Source organism: Eucalyptus grandis, chromosome 8 (assembly GCF_016545825.1).
Source record: "Eucalyptus grandis isolate ANBG69807.140 chromosome 8, ASM1654582v1, whole genome shotgun sequence".
NCBI lineage: Eukaryota > Viridiplantae > Streptophyta > Magnoliopsida > Myrtales > Myrtaceae > Eucalyptus > Eucalyptus grandis.
This window is the reverse complement of record NC_052619.1, coordinates 32,109,595-32,123,377: the sequence shown is the minus strand read 5'-3', so window position 1 is coordinate 32,123,377 and position 13,783 is coordinate 32,109,595. Positions and strand designations below refer to the sequence as shown.

Genomic DNA, 13,783 nt, shown 5'->3' with positions numbered 1-13,783 from the left:
CGTAAGCCTTAATAGGGACTACCTTTTAATCATTATATCTTCAAGTTTGATTCATACCATAGTAACACTTCGCAGCAGTAGAATTCTGATACATAGGTTCCAAGTAGCTGTGGCAAGTGTGGAGCATACTACCAGGACTAATCAAAACGCTCTATTATCTTTTGGAGAATAATACCAGATAGAAAGAATGGGAGAAAGTGTTTAGAAGCTCCTGACAGCACACCGCATACAGATTTTATTCCTTACTGGCGCAACGAAGAAGATGGGAGAGAAAAATAGAAAGATATTATTAAAAAAAAAAATTCGTTAGTATTAGCTCTGTCACGTGGTCGGGATTCACGTCAATGAATTCTTCCAAGCAAAATTGGTTATACGAATTCAATTGGCAAAAAATGAAAAATGTTTAGGACTCGGTTAGTAAAATTGGAATTTTTGGGACTGAATTCATAAAAATAGAAATAGGTTTTGGTTAGAATTTTGCCCATTTAAATAAGTGTCCTTTCTCCAAGTCTACTCGCCCTAAAAATCTACTTCATCACTTTAATGTATGGTCTTAAGCCCTTATATGTATATCAAGTGATTACGACTTAGACTGATCATTCAATAAACACGTATGAACTCTTCCAACAACACCTAGAGGGGTGGTTGGACTTGTTGCCCCTCTCCGCTCTTTTCTCTTAAAAAAAAAAAAAAATAGAAAGTAAAACTTAACGCTAAACTTGATCATGGACCTGATGGCTCATAGACCTGTCGGGACTCGGCCCTTGTCACGAGAGCTTGAAGGCACTTTTAGCTTTACGTGAGCCTAGACAAGGACTCACTCAGATTGAACATTCAATAAACACATATGAACTCTTACGATAACATCTAGAGGGGTGGCTGCACTTGTCTCCCCTCTCTGCTCTTTTCTCTATAAAAAATAAAAAATAAAACTTAACACTAAACTTGATCATGGACCCCGATGGCTCATAGACCTGTCCAGGCTCGACCCTTGCCATGAGAGCTCGAAAGCACTTTTAGCTTTACATGAGCCCATACAGAGACTTTTAATAAATGAGGTTCCACCCCGTCGCCTCGTCCTGCCTCGATCGGACTTAAACTAGGACCGCTTGGCCCACCCAATTCTTACATATTTCTATAGACAGGCACGATCGGGTGATATCCCGAACTTGATCCGGAGCTCGATTCGCGCCCGTCCGCCCATCGATCACCTCCCTCTCAACATCGTTCATGATATCTTTGCCCCCAATTTCATGGCCCGTCCCCAACTCCAATTCAATCAAATAAAAGGGGGCAAAGATCTTCCCACTGGGAGGCATACGTCCCCCTCTCGCTCACGTGCTCCCTCCCCCGGCCACAATAATTGCTTCCCCAAATATCGAAAATCCAAAAAAGAAAAAAGAAAAAAAGGAAAAAAGGAAAAAGGGTCAAGATCAACGGTCGCGATCGCTCCAACGGCTCTCCCCGTCTCCGCGTCGGGGGGACTGTTCCGTCGTCTTCTCCATCGTCCTCCTCCGCCTGTCGCTTCCACACCTCTCTCTCTCTCCTCTCTCTCTCTAAAGAGACGTGACGGACGGCATTGGAGGCGTCCCCACCGTACGCTCGGAAGCAGCCGATCTCCTCCCTTCTGAACAAGACACAGAATTTATAATATTCAGCTCTCGACCGGCGCGCGTTCCTCCCGGTTCACACCATCTTCGTCTCATTTTCTCGCATTTTCTCGGATTCCACATTCTCGGATTCCTGGATTCTCGGATTTTTCTTCCTTGTTTTCTCTCCCTTCAGAAGTTGAAATTTTGAAAATCCTTCTCTCCGCCCGTCCGCCTCGTTCAAATGTAGCCCGCCATCGCTCGGCGTTCTCGAGGGCGATGCTCGTCGTCGCGGCATTTCCGGAATTCGTCTCCTTCGAATTGCCTCCGTTTTCGCCGCGTCTTCGGTTCCGTTTCTTCTCTTTTTTTTCCTTTCTTTTTTGGGGTCTCCGATCATTTTGAAAATCTAGCGTCAGCTCCGGAAACGGAAAGTCGGCTGGCGACATTCCCTTTCCTTTTCTTTCTCTTTCAGACGTTACGGTTTTCGAATTCGGTTTTGGAGTTTAGGGTTTTATCGCAATCGCTTGCGCGAGCCATCGTTGGGTAATAGATAAGCCTTCGAGCTCCGGCGGCGTGACTAGGCGCGGCGGGATTTGATGCGAACTGTCGAAACATGCCCAGCTTGAAGGCTCCCGCTGCTGCTGCTGCTGCTGCTGCTGCTGCGAGGAAGACCGCCACCACCTTAACGGTTCGGTTTCTCGCGGCACTCCGTTCGATTCGATGAACGATTGCGATGGCCTGGAGTTTTTTGAAATGAACTGAAATTTCGTGTTGTGCGTTTGGGATCAGGTTGCCGTTAAGTGTAGACCCTTTGCGCGGAGAGATTACGGCCGCAATATCGTTAGAGTTAGCGATAGTAAGGTACGTTAAGTGGTAAAGTCTAATTTGTGGTGGCATGCGTCGAAGTCGCTGAAGTCGTCGACTTTAGATACTGGCATTGAGGAATTTATGTGGATTGGTGATGCAGGAGGTTCTTGTTTTAGATCCTGATTTGTCGAAGGACTACCTTGACCGCATACAAAATCGAACCAAAGAGAAGAAGTACCGTTTTGATCATGCGTTCGGTCCCGAATGTTCCAATAGGGTATGCAGCATTTTTGTAATTGACTTTTTATCCTTTCGATTTCAGTTCAGCTGCTTGAGATTATTATGGATTGTAGGGATCATGCTGCTAAGACATGAAATATTGGAAAAACATTTGCGTCGCGTCCGTTCATATTTTTACTTTTTAGCTCATGCTGCATGTCAATCTGTTGTTAGTATCTTGGCTAATAACCCTGCTGTAGTACTCATATTTATGAAAGTCTTCTAAAAGTTTCGATGATTTCCAGGATGTGTACAGTAGATGTATAGATTCAACAATTTCTGGAGTTGTTCAAGGTCTCAATGCAACCGTCTTTGCTTATGGTTCAACCGGAAGGTACACCTGTTAAATAACCCGACGGTAGCCTTGATCGCTTTTGCTGATTTCTGCCTTAGATAGATTTTCTTTCTTTTAGCTTATGGTTTTGGTATGTTCTTTTTACAAATTTTAATCAGCCTTCCTCAAATTACAAGACTTCTTGCTACTCTTTAGTTGCCATGAACATGGCTCCTTATCTTATAGCTCGATCAAACTCGTAGTGAATCAATCACACTTGTGTAGCTTAGATTCATATCAGATTCAGCTTGTGTGCCCCTTGAGATCATGTAGATTGATGATGTACTGATTGTTTAGTCCCCGTGTTTCCTTCCTTTTCCCTCAATATTTTCAGTGGAAAGACATACACAATGGTTGGAACTAAGAATGACCCGGGACTTATGGTTCTTAGCTTGCATACAATCTTTCGCCTTATCAAGCAGGACAGTAGTTCCGATGAGTTTCAAGTTAACTGTTCCTACCTTGAAGTTTACAATGAAGTAAGGAGGAAACTTTGATAAAATAAGTTGGCTTCTTTTCCTTATGCAATGCTTGGTGTGGACATGTTCAGCTAATTTCATGCATTCAGGTTATCTACGATTTGCTCGAGAAATCATCGGGTCATCTGGAACTCAGGGAGGATCCTGTTCAAGGAATTGTTGTTGCTGGCTTGAAGTCAATTAAGGTTCTTCCCTTTTCTTTGATATGTGTATGATGAATGCTGTTTGAGTATAAAGCTGCGAATCACTTGATTAAAGCTGATGATTTATCCTGTTTATGGAGGTGCATAAAGTCATTCTGTTTTTAGAGGTACCTTTAAGGAGCATGCATTATTAGTGGCCTCCGGACAGAATAAGCAGCAAGAGTAGGGCATAACGTATCTGGCATTCTGTTGTTATACGGAACTGGTCATGTGTATATCTCTACATCTACGCTAAAGCATTTGGGATACTTCTTTGTTTCCAAAGAAGAAAAGGATGTCTTCTTTCTCTGGTTTACAAGTTTGATTTGCCAAGAATTTCCTTATGCTTATTGGGGCTTCTGTTGGCTATATTAGTTGGGCTGCACAGTGGGTGGTTGGCCTCCCTAATTGTAAATCCTTCAATTTAATTGTGAGGGACTCGGTCCAATGACCAATGCATTGATTAATACTCGTGGAACTTTCTCAGTCAATTTAGTTTTTCTTACTTTTCTTTGTTGGCCTTCTACCAATGAAGATACCAACTGTTCTAGACTTCTGTTTTGTTATGGCAATGCGGGGAAGATATAAATGTAGGCATATGGTGTGCCTGGATGTTTATAAATTATTGATTCCCTTCCACGTGATCAGCTCAATTTTGGAAAAGAACATGGTTTCTCTCTACTCTCCGGATCACATTGCCATGCAAACTATATTCTCTTAGTTTGCCTCTGCACTTCTTGAATCTTAATCAGTCTGCCAATTCTTGCAATTAGTGTAATTATTTTCCCGAAATGAGTCATGTCTGAACTGAAGCATGTAATGCTTCGTTAATGCAATTAATTTTCCAAGGAGACTTATTTTAGTGCTACCTTAAACAGAAAAAATAGGATTACGATTGCATAGTTGAGAAACTCTTTGGTACATGCATCCTCATTAGATGACCAAGATTGATGCTAAACAATTTCTTCAGACTCTTGTGCTGATTATTTTGAGAAACTGAATATCCTGTGCTAACTCTTTTCAAGTAAAAAATTCAGCTCCAACAAAACCTTCAGGAGAAATTGGTATCAGTTGTGAAAACGTAGGCACAAAGCAAAAGGAAAATTATCTTCACGGGAAACATGTATTTTTCTCTCCAATCTATAGGGGCAAGACTTTCTTTGTCTCCATTTTTGTTTAAAAATTGAATTTAGGGTTGGGTGCCATATAAGCAAAGCTCTTTGATGTTTCAGTCATCTGAGCCATCAGTTGCAGATATTTTATGGATTTGTTCATCTATATCGGTTCCTTGTGTCAACAAATTGTGGCAATCTAGTTTTCTAGCTTATTTGGCTGCTTATTACTATATTACTCACATGTAAAAGTAAAATGTACATCATGCTTTTGGTTTGAGAGCACCGACTTTTTCCCATTGATGCAGCCTTATCTTAGAGATATTTAATTTTGAAAATAGGTTCACTCAGCAGATAAAATACTTGAACTTCTCAATCTAGGAAACAGCCGAAGAAAAACAGAGAGCACAGAGGCTAATGCAACATCGTCAAGGTAACAAGGCACATTTCTCATGTTTACCTTGTTGCTTTATGTTTTATTATTTTGGTTTTCTGTAGGGAATAATTTTCCTCAACTGAAGGTTGATGTAGTCTTGTTTATACAATGGATGAGTAAAATACTTCTATAACAGATATTATCTGATTGTAGGCTGTGGCTGTTCACCTTCTCGATCTATGTTTTTTCAAGTTTAGTGTTTGAAACTTGGCTTACTGCTACCTTTATATTATTTGATTGTAGTTTCCATGCGCTAAGATGTGGTTGGTGTCTTTGTATAGCATTTTACTTAGAGTTTTTTTTTTTTTTTTTTTTTGTTATTCTTTTTGTGAGATAGTGTTGGTTTCCCGTGCTTAGACAATTTTGAACTTTTTGAAGGCTCTGGAAGGTGATAAAGTTTCCAGCTTATCCTTGCCAGACATGGATAATTTTGGTTTATATAGGTGCTTCATACATGCTATCTATGAAGAATGATGTATTGATGCTTGTTTCTTCCACCAGTATATCTTTGATATCACCTTAGAATCCTTTATCTCCACAGTTACGAAGAAGTGATTATTGTTAAATAAAAGATTGGTGAATTTTGATTGTTTTATACCTATCATAATAATTTTGAATTAATTCCCTTAAATATGATCAGAATTGATGTATGAAATGCAGAATGATAAAAGAGGGCTAGCTACAGATTAATAGCCTTTGAAGTATAGATATTTAGTTGTGATTGGTGATAGCTTTTGCTTATGGACTCCCAACTCAAAGAAAATATTGCAGTAATCGCTACAGTCCTTTCTTTAATATTCTCTCATAAACCTCAGCCGTTTTACGATGTTTTGTTTTCTGGAACCAGATCACATGCGGTTCTGGAGATTACTGTGAAAAGAAAACAAAAGAACAAGTATCGAAATCAAGTAATGCAAGGAAAACTTGCACTTGTGGATCTTGCTGGCAGTGAACGAGCTTCTGAGACAAACAATGGAGGGCAGAAGCTCAGAGATGGAGCTAATATTAACCGCTCGCTTCTTGCATTAGCGAATTGCATTAATGCCTTAGGGAAACAGCAAAAGAAGGGCCTGGCCTACGTTCCTTATCGAAATAGGTTGGTGGAATTGATCATTTTGTGGTCATGATTCTCTTTTCTTATGCATTTAACAGAAAAATCTTACAGCAAATTGACACGGATCCTTAAAGATGGTTTGAGCGGTAATTCTCAAACAGTTATGGTGGCTACAATATCTCCTGCCGACAGTCAATATCATCACACAGTCAATACCTTAAAGTATGCCGACCGAGCCAAGGAAATAAAGACGCATATCCAGGTTAGAAAGTCTAGATTGACACATATATGAACATTGTGCAGGACTTAAATTCTGTTGACATAAATGTATTTTGGGACCATAATTTGTTGATAAGTTTTGCTTTTTTGTTTTATCTAAACTCATTTTATGACATCACTTGATCATTTTGCAATGATCTTCATCCATCCTTAGAGAAGAGGAATGGAGAGTACTCACTGTCAGATGAAATTCAATTTTCTGCATTCTACCGTTTCTAATACAGATCTCCCTGCTTTCATTGTATATTATGTCATGTTAAATGTTATTCATGCGTAACTTCATTTCACTTATTCTTTTTGTTTCATTGGCTCTTAATCAATTGCATTATGCTGCTTATTTGTGCTCTATGCATCTTGGGCTAGACTATTCTGTTTGATTTGTCATTCATGCTGCTAATAGTTCATGTTACGGGTGTTTTCTTTTCTCAGAAAAACATTGGCACAATTGACACCCACGTGTCAGATTACCAGCGAATGATTGACAGTCTTCAGGTTTTCCTTACTCTTTTGTGTTTTATGTATTTTGCTTGACTACAATACGCGGTGTCATTAAACTTATTTGACATTGTAGGGAGAGGTTTATCACTTGAAGAAGGAATTGGCTGAGAAGGAGTCCCAACTTAATGTCAGATCTACTGACAAAGTTGCAGATGATGAGTTGTCTTGGTTAAATTTACTGAGCCAAGAAACCAGTGAAAATGTTCAGGAAAGGATAAACTTACAGAAGGCAATGTTTGAGCTTGAGGAAATTAATCTTCGTAACCGTGTTGAGCTCCAACATCTTGATGATGCAATTGCAAAACAACAGGTCAGCTTGTGAAATTAGTTTTGATGTCCCTATTCCCTAGTGTTATCGAGATTTATCAAATAGCCTCTTTAAACAAACTATCTGCTTTTGTTGAACCTGATAATCTGTCTAAGCCATGCTGGCCTGAACAAACTGAACTTGGTTTTATTCTAACCCATTGTCTCACTTCTGATCTTGGGTTGACTAGCTGTGGTTCTTGTTGCAAACTGCAACGTGGAGAAATAGTTAGCTCTTAAGTGAACTGTTTGACCTGGTTATTGGTAAAAAAATATTCTGTCACACCACCCGCTTCATCAGGACCTTTCCCTTATTCTAGAAAACCATCAACTTGAGTTCTCAGAAGCACACTTTCACAGGCTTACAACAGCGTATCCCCTCATGTGATCTTCCATTAAGTTTGGTCGTTTTTTTGGCTTATCTCATTTTGGTTTTCAGTTAAAGGTTGGAAAGCTTCCACCTGAATTTTTTGGGTTGGTTCAGTTTATCTCAAATTGAATTAGCATCTTTGCTCTTAGTTGAGACTAATCAAGTAGTTAAATGGCAACCTCAAAATTAATGGAAAATTCTAATTAGCCTGCTGAGGTGGGCTTTTTTCCCCCTCAATGTGCTCGCTCGACTTAGCTTTGTCTCAAATACCCACTATTACTTGGTGAATATGTATCAATTATCCCCATATCCTGATCGCTGGTGGGGAGAGAGAGAGAGAGAGAGGGAGAGGGAGAGGGAGAGGCATGGGAGGAGAAGGAAGCGGTGGTGTCAGTGTTGTCGGCGTGCAACAAGGAGGGTTTGGTGTGCCCGTTGGGTTGGGTGAACAACCTCTAGTCACTACGGCCGCATATCACACCTTGAAGACAACGAGAGAGAGAGGCTGCTGGGCAAGACGCATTTGAACGTGTTGATGATAGGGTGAAGGCTGAAAATAGTGACTGATGAGTGCCAGGTGAAGGAAGAAGATGGCCGTTAATAGAGTTGGTGTACGTGGTATCCGGCAAAGGTGGGTGTTGAAGATGGTCTTGATTGAAGAAGAATTGACGATTGGGGGGCCAGGGTGGAGAGCATAGGGAAAACATAGAGTTTGGTGAGCTGTGCTGGAGGTGTGGGAATGGAGAGTAAGATGATCATTTTTTGTCAAGAGTTTGTTAGATTTTCCTTCTCCTGCTGATCGTCTCTTCTCCTAGATTTCTCTGTGTCAACATCCATGGTCCATCATCATGACAATGGACATCGAATTCCCTGTATGCTCACCTATGTTACATTTTGATCTTTGAGAATGCAAGAAGTATGTGGTCAGTGCTCCGAAATTGAAATTGTGAATAATCTGCACTTAAAACCCTTATACACTTAAATTTTAGGCACAGGCCATCAATTCTAAGCTTTCAAATTTTCTCATGACAGAAAAATTCTTTCAAATCTCTCCCCCTTTTTCTCTCTCTCTCTCTCTCTCTCTCTCTCTCTCTCTTATATATGGGTGTGATCTGCAGCACTGGTGGCTGACACTTTTAAGTGAAGCCTTATTGGTGCCTGATGACTCCGACTCCTGTGCCGCCCCCCACCCCTCTACCTCTCTCTGCCTATCTGTTTCTAGGGTCTGTAGTTAATTTTAATTTATCTGTGTAAATTTCATGTATTAATATATGATTTTCAAATTAAATTAACCCTATTGATGATGCAAAATTGTGCAAAGATGCTCATGCTCCATGGCTGGCCACTTTCCCACTGGCAATTAGCATTGCTTCTCCTAGTATAGGGGGTCATTTGAAACAAAGCTAAGTGGAATATTCCTGCAAGAATGCAGTACGGTTCTTGCATCCTCATTTATAAAGTGGATACTTTGATTTTATTTGTGATCTATGAAAGTCTGTTGTGTGTTAGTTATAAAAGCAGCCTTTGCCTTTTTAATCTATTAATTGGTAACATGAGATGGGGATGAACTCTATGGATGAAGACATATAATTGGCTTATAAATTTTCTATTAGTTGACAATTTGTCATAAGCAAAGATCGTCATTCCTGAGTTGCTAGTTTGAAAATAATAGTTCTGGTGAGGTTTAACAGATTATCCGTGTCACAGGCAATTGAAAAATGTGGTCCAGTTGTCAAAACTTTGAGAGCTAGGCGACAAGTAATTCTTGATAACATCAGGGACAACGATGAAGCCGGTTTCAATTATAAGAAGGTGCTTCCTCAATCACTGTAACTTTTGGTGTCTACTGGCTACGTTATTTTAAGTGTTGTACTTCACATTTGAACATATAACCTTTGCTTCTTCAGGAAATTGAGGCAAATGAGAAGCATCGATCTGAGCTACAAGAGAAGATTAATGAAGCAATCAGTCACAATGGAAACAAAACATACTTGCGTATTCTTAGTCAGTACCGACTCTTGGTGAGTTATCCTACATTTGCAACACTTTTTCACTGAGGATATAATGTGTTTTTTGTTGTTAATTTTATTTTTCTGTATATAAAGCTTAGGTGCAAAGAGAAAGGAATGTGCAGTTAATGAACTGATTACCTCCGAAAAATTCTTTAAAATCGAAACCCTAATGGCAGAGGCATGGCAATGTAAATTTTCTTACTGTACAACTATTCATCTAAATGGGTTGCTGGGGGGAGAGTACTGTCAATTTCTTTTCTGTATGCAAGACGAGAATAACTTGTCTTCATATTTCTGCCATCTCACTCTTGCTATCAATTACCAGTGTGAACCTTACAGTTGTAGTGCCATTATGTAGGGGATGTCAAACACTGAGCTTCAGTTCGAAATTGCAATGAGGGATCAAGTGATTCATAATCAACGAGAAGCACAGAGAAATCTTTGGAACATGGTAATGGGGCTGGGGCTCGAGTCACTTGATAAGAAAAGGCTGTTGGATGTCGCAGCTTGGCAGGGAATACCAATTGAAGACTACATGATGACACCTTATATGGGGCTGTCAGATAATAGTCACCTAGAAAATGTGGCTTCTCACAGATTTCTCCCTTTTGGGAGTTCCCCATGCACGGGCAGTTCTCTATCCAAATCATCTGGCAACTTACATCACCATCAATTCTTCTACAGTGGGCCCACTTCCTCAGGCAATTGGAGTGCGTTGTGCAGGGAGGAGCATCACAGTTCATACTACTTACTATCTCATGATGTTTCGCAATCGCCCCATTTGAGGTCGAGCGAGAGTCCTGAAGATTGTGCTTGTGGTAGGCCAAGGTCACAGTTCGGCACACCTGACGTGTCTCACCGAGGTTCATGCCGTCCCTCTCCAGAGGTGACATGTGAGCCTTCACCTTGTCAAAGTCGTTTATCTTCTAGTGTTACTTTTGCACAGCAGCATGAGGTACGAATCCACAGATCTATCCCCTTTCCTAAGATGGTGTTTTAATCCATTCCTGTTCTTTCCTCTCATAGTTATGTTTCTATGATTTCATTATCCTCTTCGTCCCTTTAGATTGTAATAGATCTCGCAAAAATACCTGTGTAAATTTTAACTTAACATAACAATAGTTTGTTTATACTCTTGGAGTAATTTGGCCTTAAAACCACCTTTCTCGCAATTCCAGCCTGTACAGATGTGAAGCTGACCCGATTGCAGTTATGGTCGACTGCAAATGAGTTGTCGTATAAGTTTTCCTCAATGCCATTGAAAAGACCCTCTTTCTTTCGCTCTTGGCATGATCATGAGAAGTCACTTCCAAATATACAAGACAACGTTGCTTGCATGAAAAGATAGAGGAACTTAGTATGAGGATATCTTTACTTGTCCTTGTTATTGCAGTTTTCTTTGTGATAGACTGCTCATCTTTTTTGACCCATGATTAAATCTTTCTTTGAGACTCTAATTTGGTCATCTATTCCGGTTATTTTCTTATATCCACAGTTAAGCTTCTCGAGGGGTTCTGGAATTGCTACTTCTGGGCAGCATTTTTATGAGGATCGTGATGGAAATAGAAGCAAGCAAGAGTCATATGTCATGAGCCATTCCAGCAGAAACCAAGTTTTCCTTCCTCATAGCTCATTGGCACAGTCCTCTGGCATGGAAAGAAGAGATGACCCTTATCAAGAAACTGAACCGAAATTGCAATAAATATCCTACATCAAATTCGTATTCTAGCCTGCAACCTGCTGCATTCGATTCATCTAGCCCTGATTCTAAACTGCTGCCTTTGAAGCTTTTCTTGTCTTGTTTTCTTCTGGCCCCACCCTTTACAAACATTCACTCATTTACCATTCTTTCCTTCTATTCATTCCAGCAATTGTACATACAGGTTATAGTGCCATGCTTCAGGTAGTTGCATTGCAAAGTTTAGTCTTACTTTAGTACCGAGAAGTTAGGAGAGAAGATCCAGATCTTCAGGATGAGCGGCGAGTTAGATGTTTTTTGGCTTTTCAGTTTGTAGATTGTAGATGCAGTAGTTGTTGTATATAGTTCGTGCATACTTGTAAATCCTCATGTGTTCGTCCCGCTGATTGATCAAGTCCATTGCTTGGATTAGAGATGGACAGACATTCAAATGTAACTCAATTTCTCAGGTTTCCTCTAGCACATTCTTTTCAGATCTTACCAAAATTTTGTTTTCGACTGCCTTTTATCTCTGTTTTTGTGGAGAATTGAGCCTCTCGCATCTACCTTTTTTTCGGCGAGGCTTTATACCATCATTACCAATCAGAAGGAAAAGAAAACACGAGACTAGATTGATTCATCTGTTGTCCATTTTATGCAGGTTTTCAAATTTCTGCGTCTGCACACTTAGTTGTCCGTGTATATAGATGCATATCTTTATGAAGTTTTCAACCCGATAGGGTATCAAGTTAAGAGGCTATGCAAGTTTTCTGGGTAATATCCTGACCGTCCCGAGTGTCGTGTCCGAAATTAATAAATTTACGTTGGCTGTCATTTATGCGTGAATTGACTGATGGTGTGATTTTGGCATGATTGATGTATGTGTGCACATGCCCTGTTTACACTAAGTATTGTTATCTTGGATGATCGCTCTTGTAAAGAAAATAGGAAATGCATGATTCATCGACAGTAAATGAGAATAGTAGAAGGATATGAGGCTTACTATAGAAACTTTTTAGGGAAAGTTACAACAGTTGTTAATGCTTTGCCCATTATGCAGTCAATCTTTAAAAGTACGGTTGAGTTCTCGACATTCCCCATTATGCAGTCAATCTTTAAAAGTACAGTTGAGTTCTCGACATTTTAAGTGTGGTGCATCTGTGCGCCCACGTTTACTCAGATGTTATGTTGAAAACCCCACGTGATATTTTTTGGTCTTGTTGAATAAATGCATTGCTAATGTGGTGCGACGTTAGAAAAACATCAGAAAATTTGGAAAAAAAGACAAAATTAAAGAGAAAATTTAAAAAATACTGTTTAAAAAAATCAGAGGGAGGAGAATGACGTCAATGGAGTGAGGGTTTAAGGTTTTGGCACCACCATCAACAAAGGTTGGCGACCCTTGCAAAGATCTTAGCGATGGCAGTCGGCCCTTGCCAATGGGGAGTGAGGGCCAAGGCAAGAGCATGGGTTGACTAATGGTGATGTGATTCAATTTTATTATAAAACAAGCTATAGGTTCATTGATCGTGCCATGATTAACCCCTAGCTAGTTGAATTACAAATTTAGTCTAATCTTAGGTTTCATTAATCGATTGGGTTAAGTTAAATCGTAGTGATTGATGCATATGGGAATGATGGTATTACGAAATTTGTTTTTGTCTGAAGCTTTTTATGTTCTTCTCATGTTTGATTATGAGAAATGAAGGAAATTTCTTTTGACAAAAAAAAATACTAAGACTTGCGATAAAGCTAGCACACACTTTTTGGCACTTCAACCTTGTAATAAATACCAATACACACTCTTTCAACCTTGTAATGAAGACTCTTTTAACATTTCAACCTTATAATCAAGACTTTCAAATTTCAATCTTGTGATGAAGACTCTTTTAACATTTCAACTTTGTAATAAACCCTATCTTGAATGTATTGGACCCAGTGGACTTGTGCTGCCTCCGCATTTTGCTTGCATGATTAAATCGGCTCGATCGATTGATGAAGCTTCAGTTGGGATTGTGAATTGATTAATGGAATTTTCCAAGTTCTAATGCTCCCCGCATCAGTTATTCAACCATCCTTCAAATGCCCACACCGAGAGTTCAGATCTCCACCATTTTCTGCGCACCCCAAAATGTCAAAGTTGCGGTCCAAATTCAGAACCCCGCTGGCGAGAGACCGGACCTTGGGAAACATGATGATGAGACCTTGACGTCGTTGCCCTCTTCTTCTACTAATAAGTGTTGTAAGAAGAGTGACATTAAATCCCATCTACTGTGTACAAGTCATCTACATAGACCAAAACTCAGGACCTAATTGATTTGTGGAAATCGCAGGGCGTTTCATGAGGTTATATATATGAGTGACCAAGTTT

General features: G+C 39.9%; 1 protein-coding gene across 1 annotated transcript; it reads left to right on the top strand.

Annotated features, from left to right (window-relative positions):
- The first annotated feature begins 1,414 nt into the window (after nt 1-1,414).
- LOC104414085 (kinesin-like protein KIN-8B) lies at nt 1,415-11,929 on the top strand. The gene is made up of 15 exons (XM_010025100.3): nt 1,415-2,277; nt 2,379-2,450; nt 2,557-2,673; nt 2,921-3,009; nt 3,344-3,488; nt 3,578-3,673; nt 5,124-5,215; nt 6,066-6,314; nt 6,384-6,534; nt 6,981-7,043; nt 7,123-7,359; nt 9,430-9,534; nt 9,630-9,743; nt 10,093-10,689; nt 11,230-11,929. The coding sequence occupies exons 1-15, from the start codon at nt 2,203-2,205 to the stop codon at nt 11,434-11,436; spliced, it is 2,409 nt and encodes an 802-aa protein (XP_010023402.2). The 5' UTR covers nt 1,415-2,202; the 3' UTR covers nt 11,437-11,929.
- Nucleotides 11,930-13,783: the final 1,854 nt, after the last annotated feature.

Bases quoted from the DNA above. Each gene is read 5' to 3' on its own strand.
- LOC104414085 (XM_010025100.3), top strand. From the start codon at position 2,203: ATGCCCAGCTTGAAGGCTCCCGCTGCTGCTGCTGCTGCTGCTGCTGCT. The intron at 2,451-2,556 runs GTACGTTAAGTG...TTGGTGATGCAG, and splicing joins TTAGAGTTAGCGATAGTAAG to GAGGTTCTTGTTTTAGATCC. The intron at 7,360-9,429 runs GTCAGCTTGTGA...TCCGTGTCACAG, and splicing joins ATGCAATTGCAAAACAACAG to GCAATTGAAAAATGTGGTCC.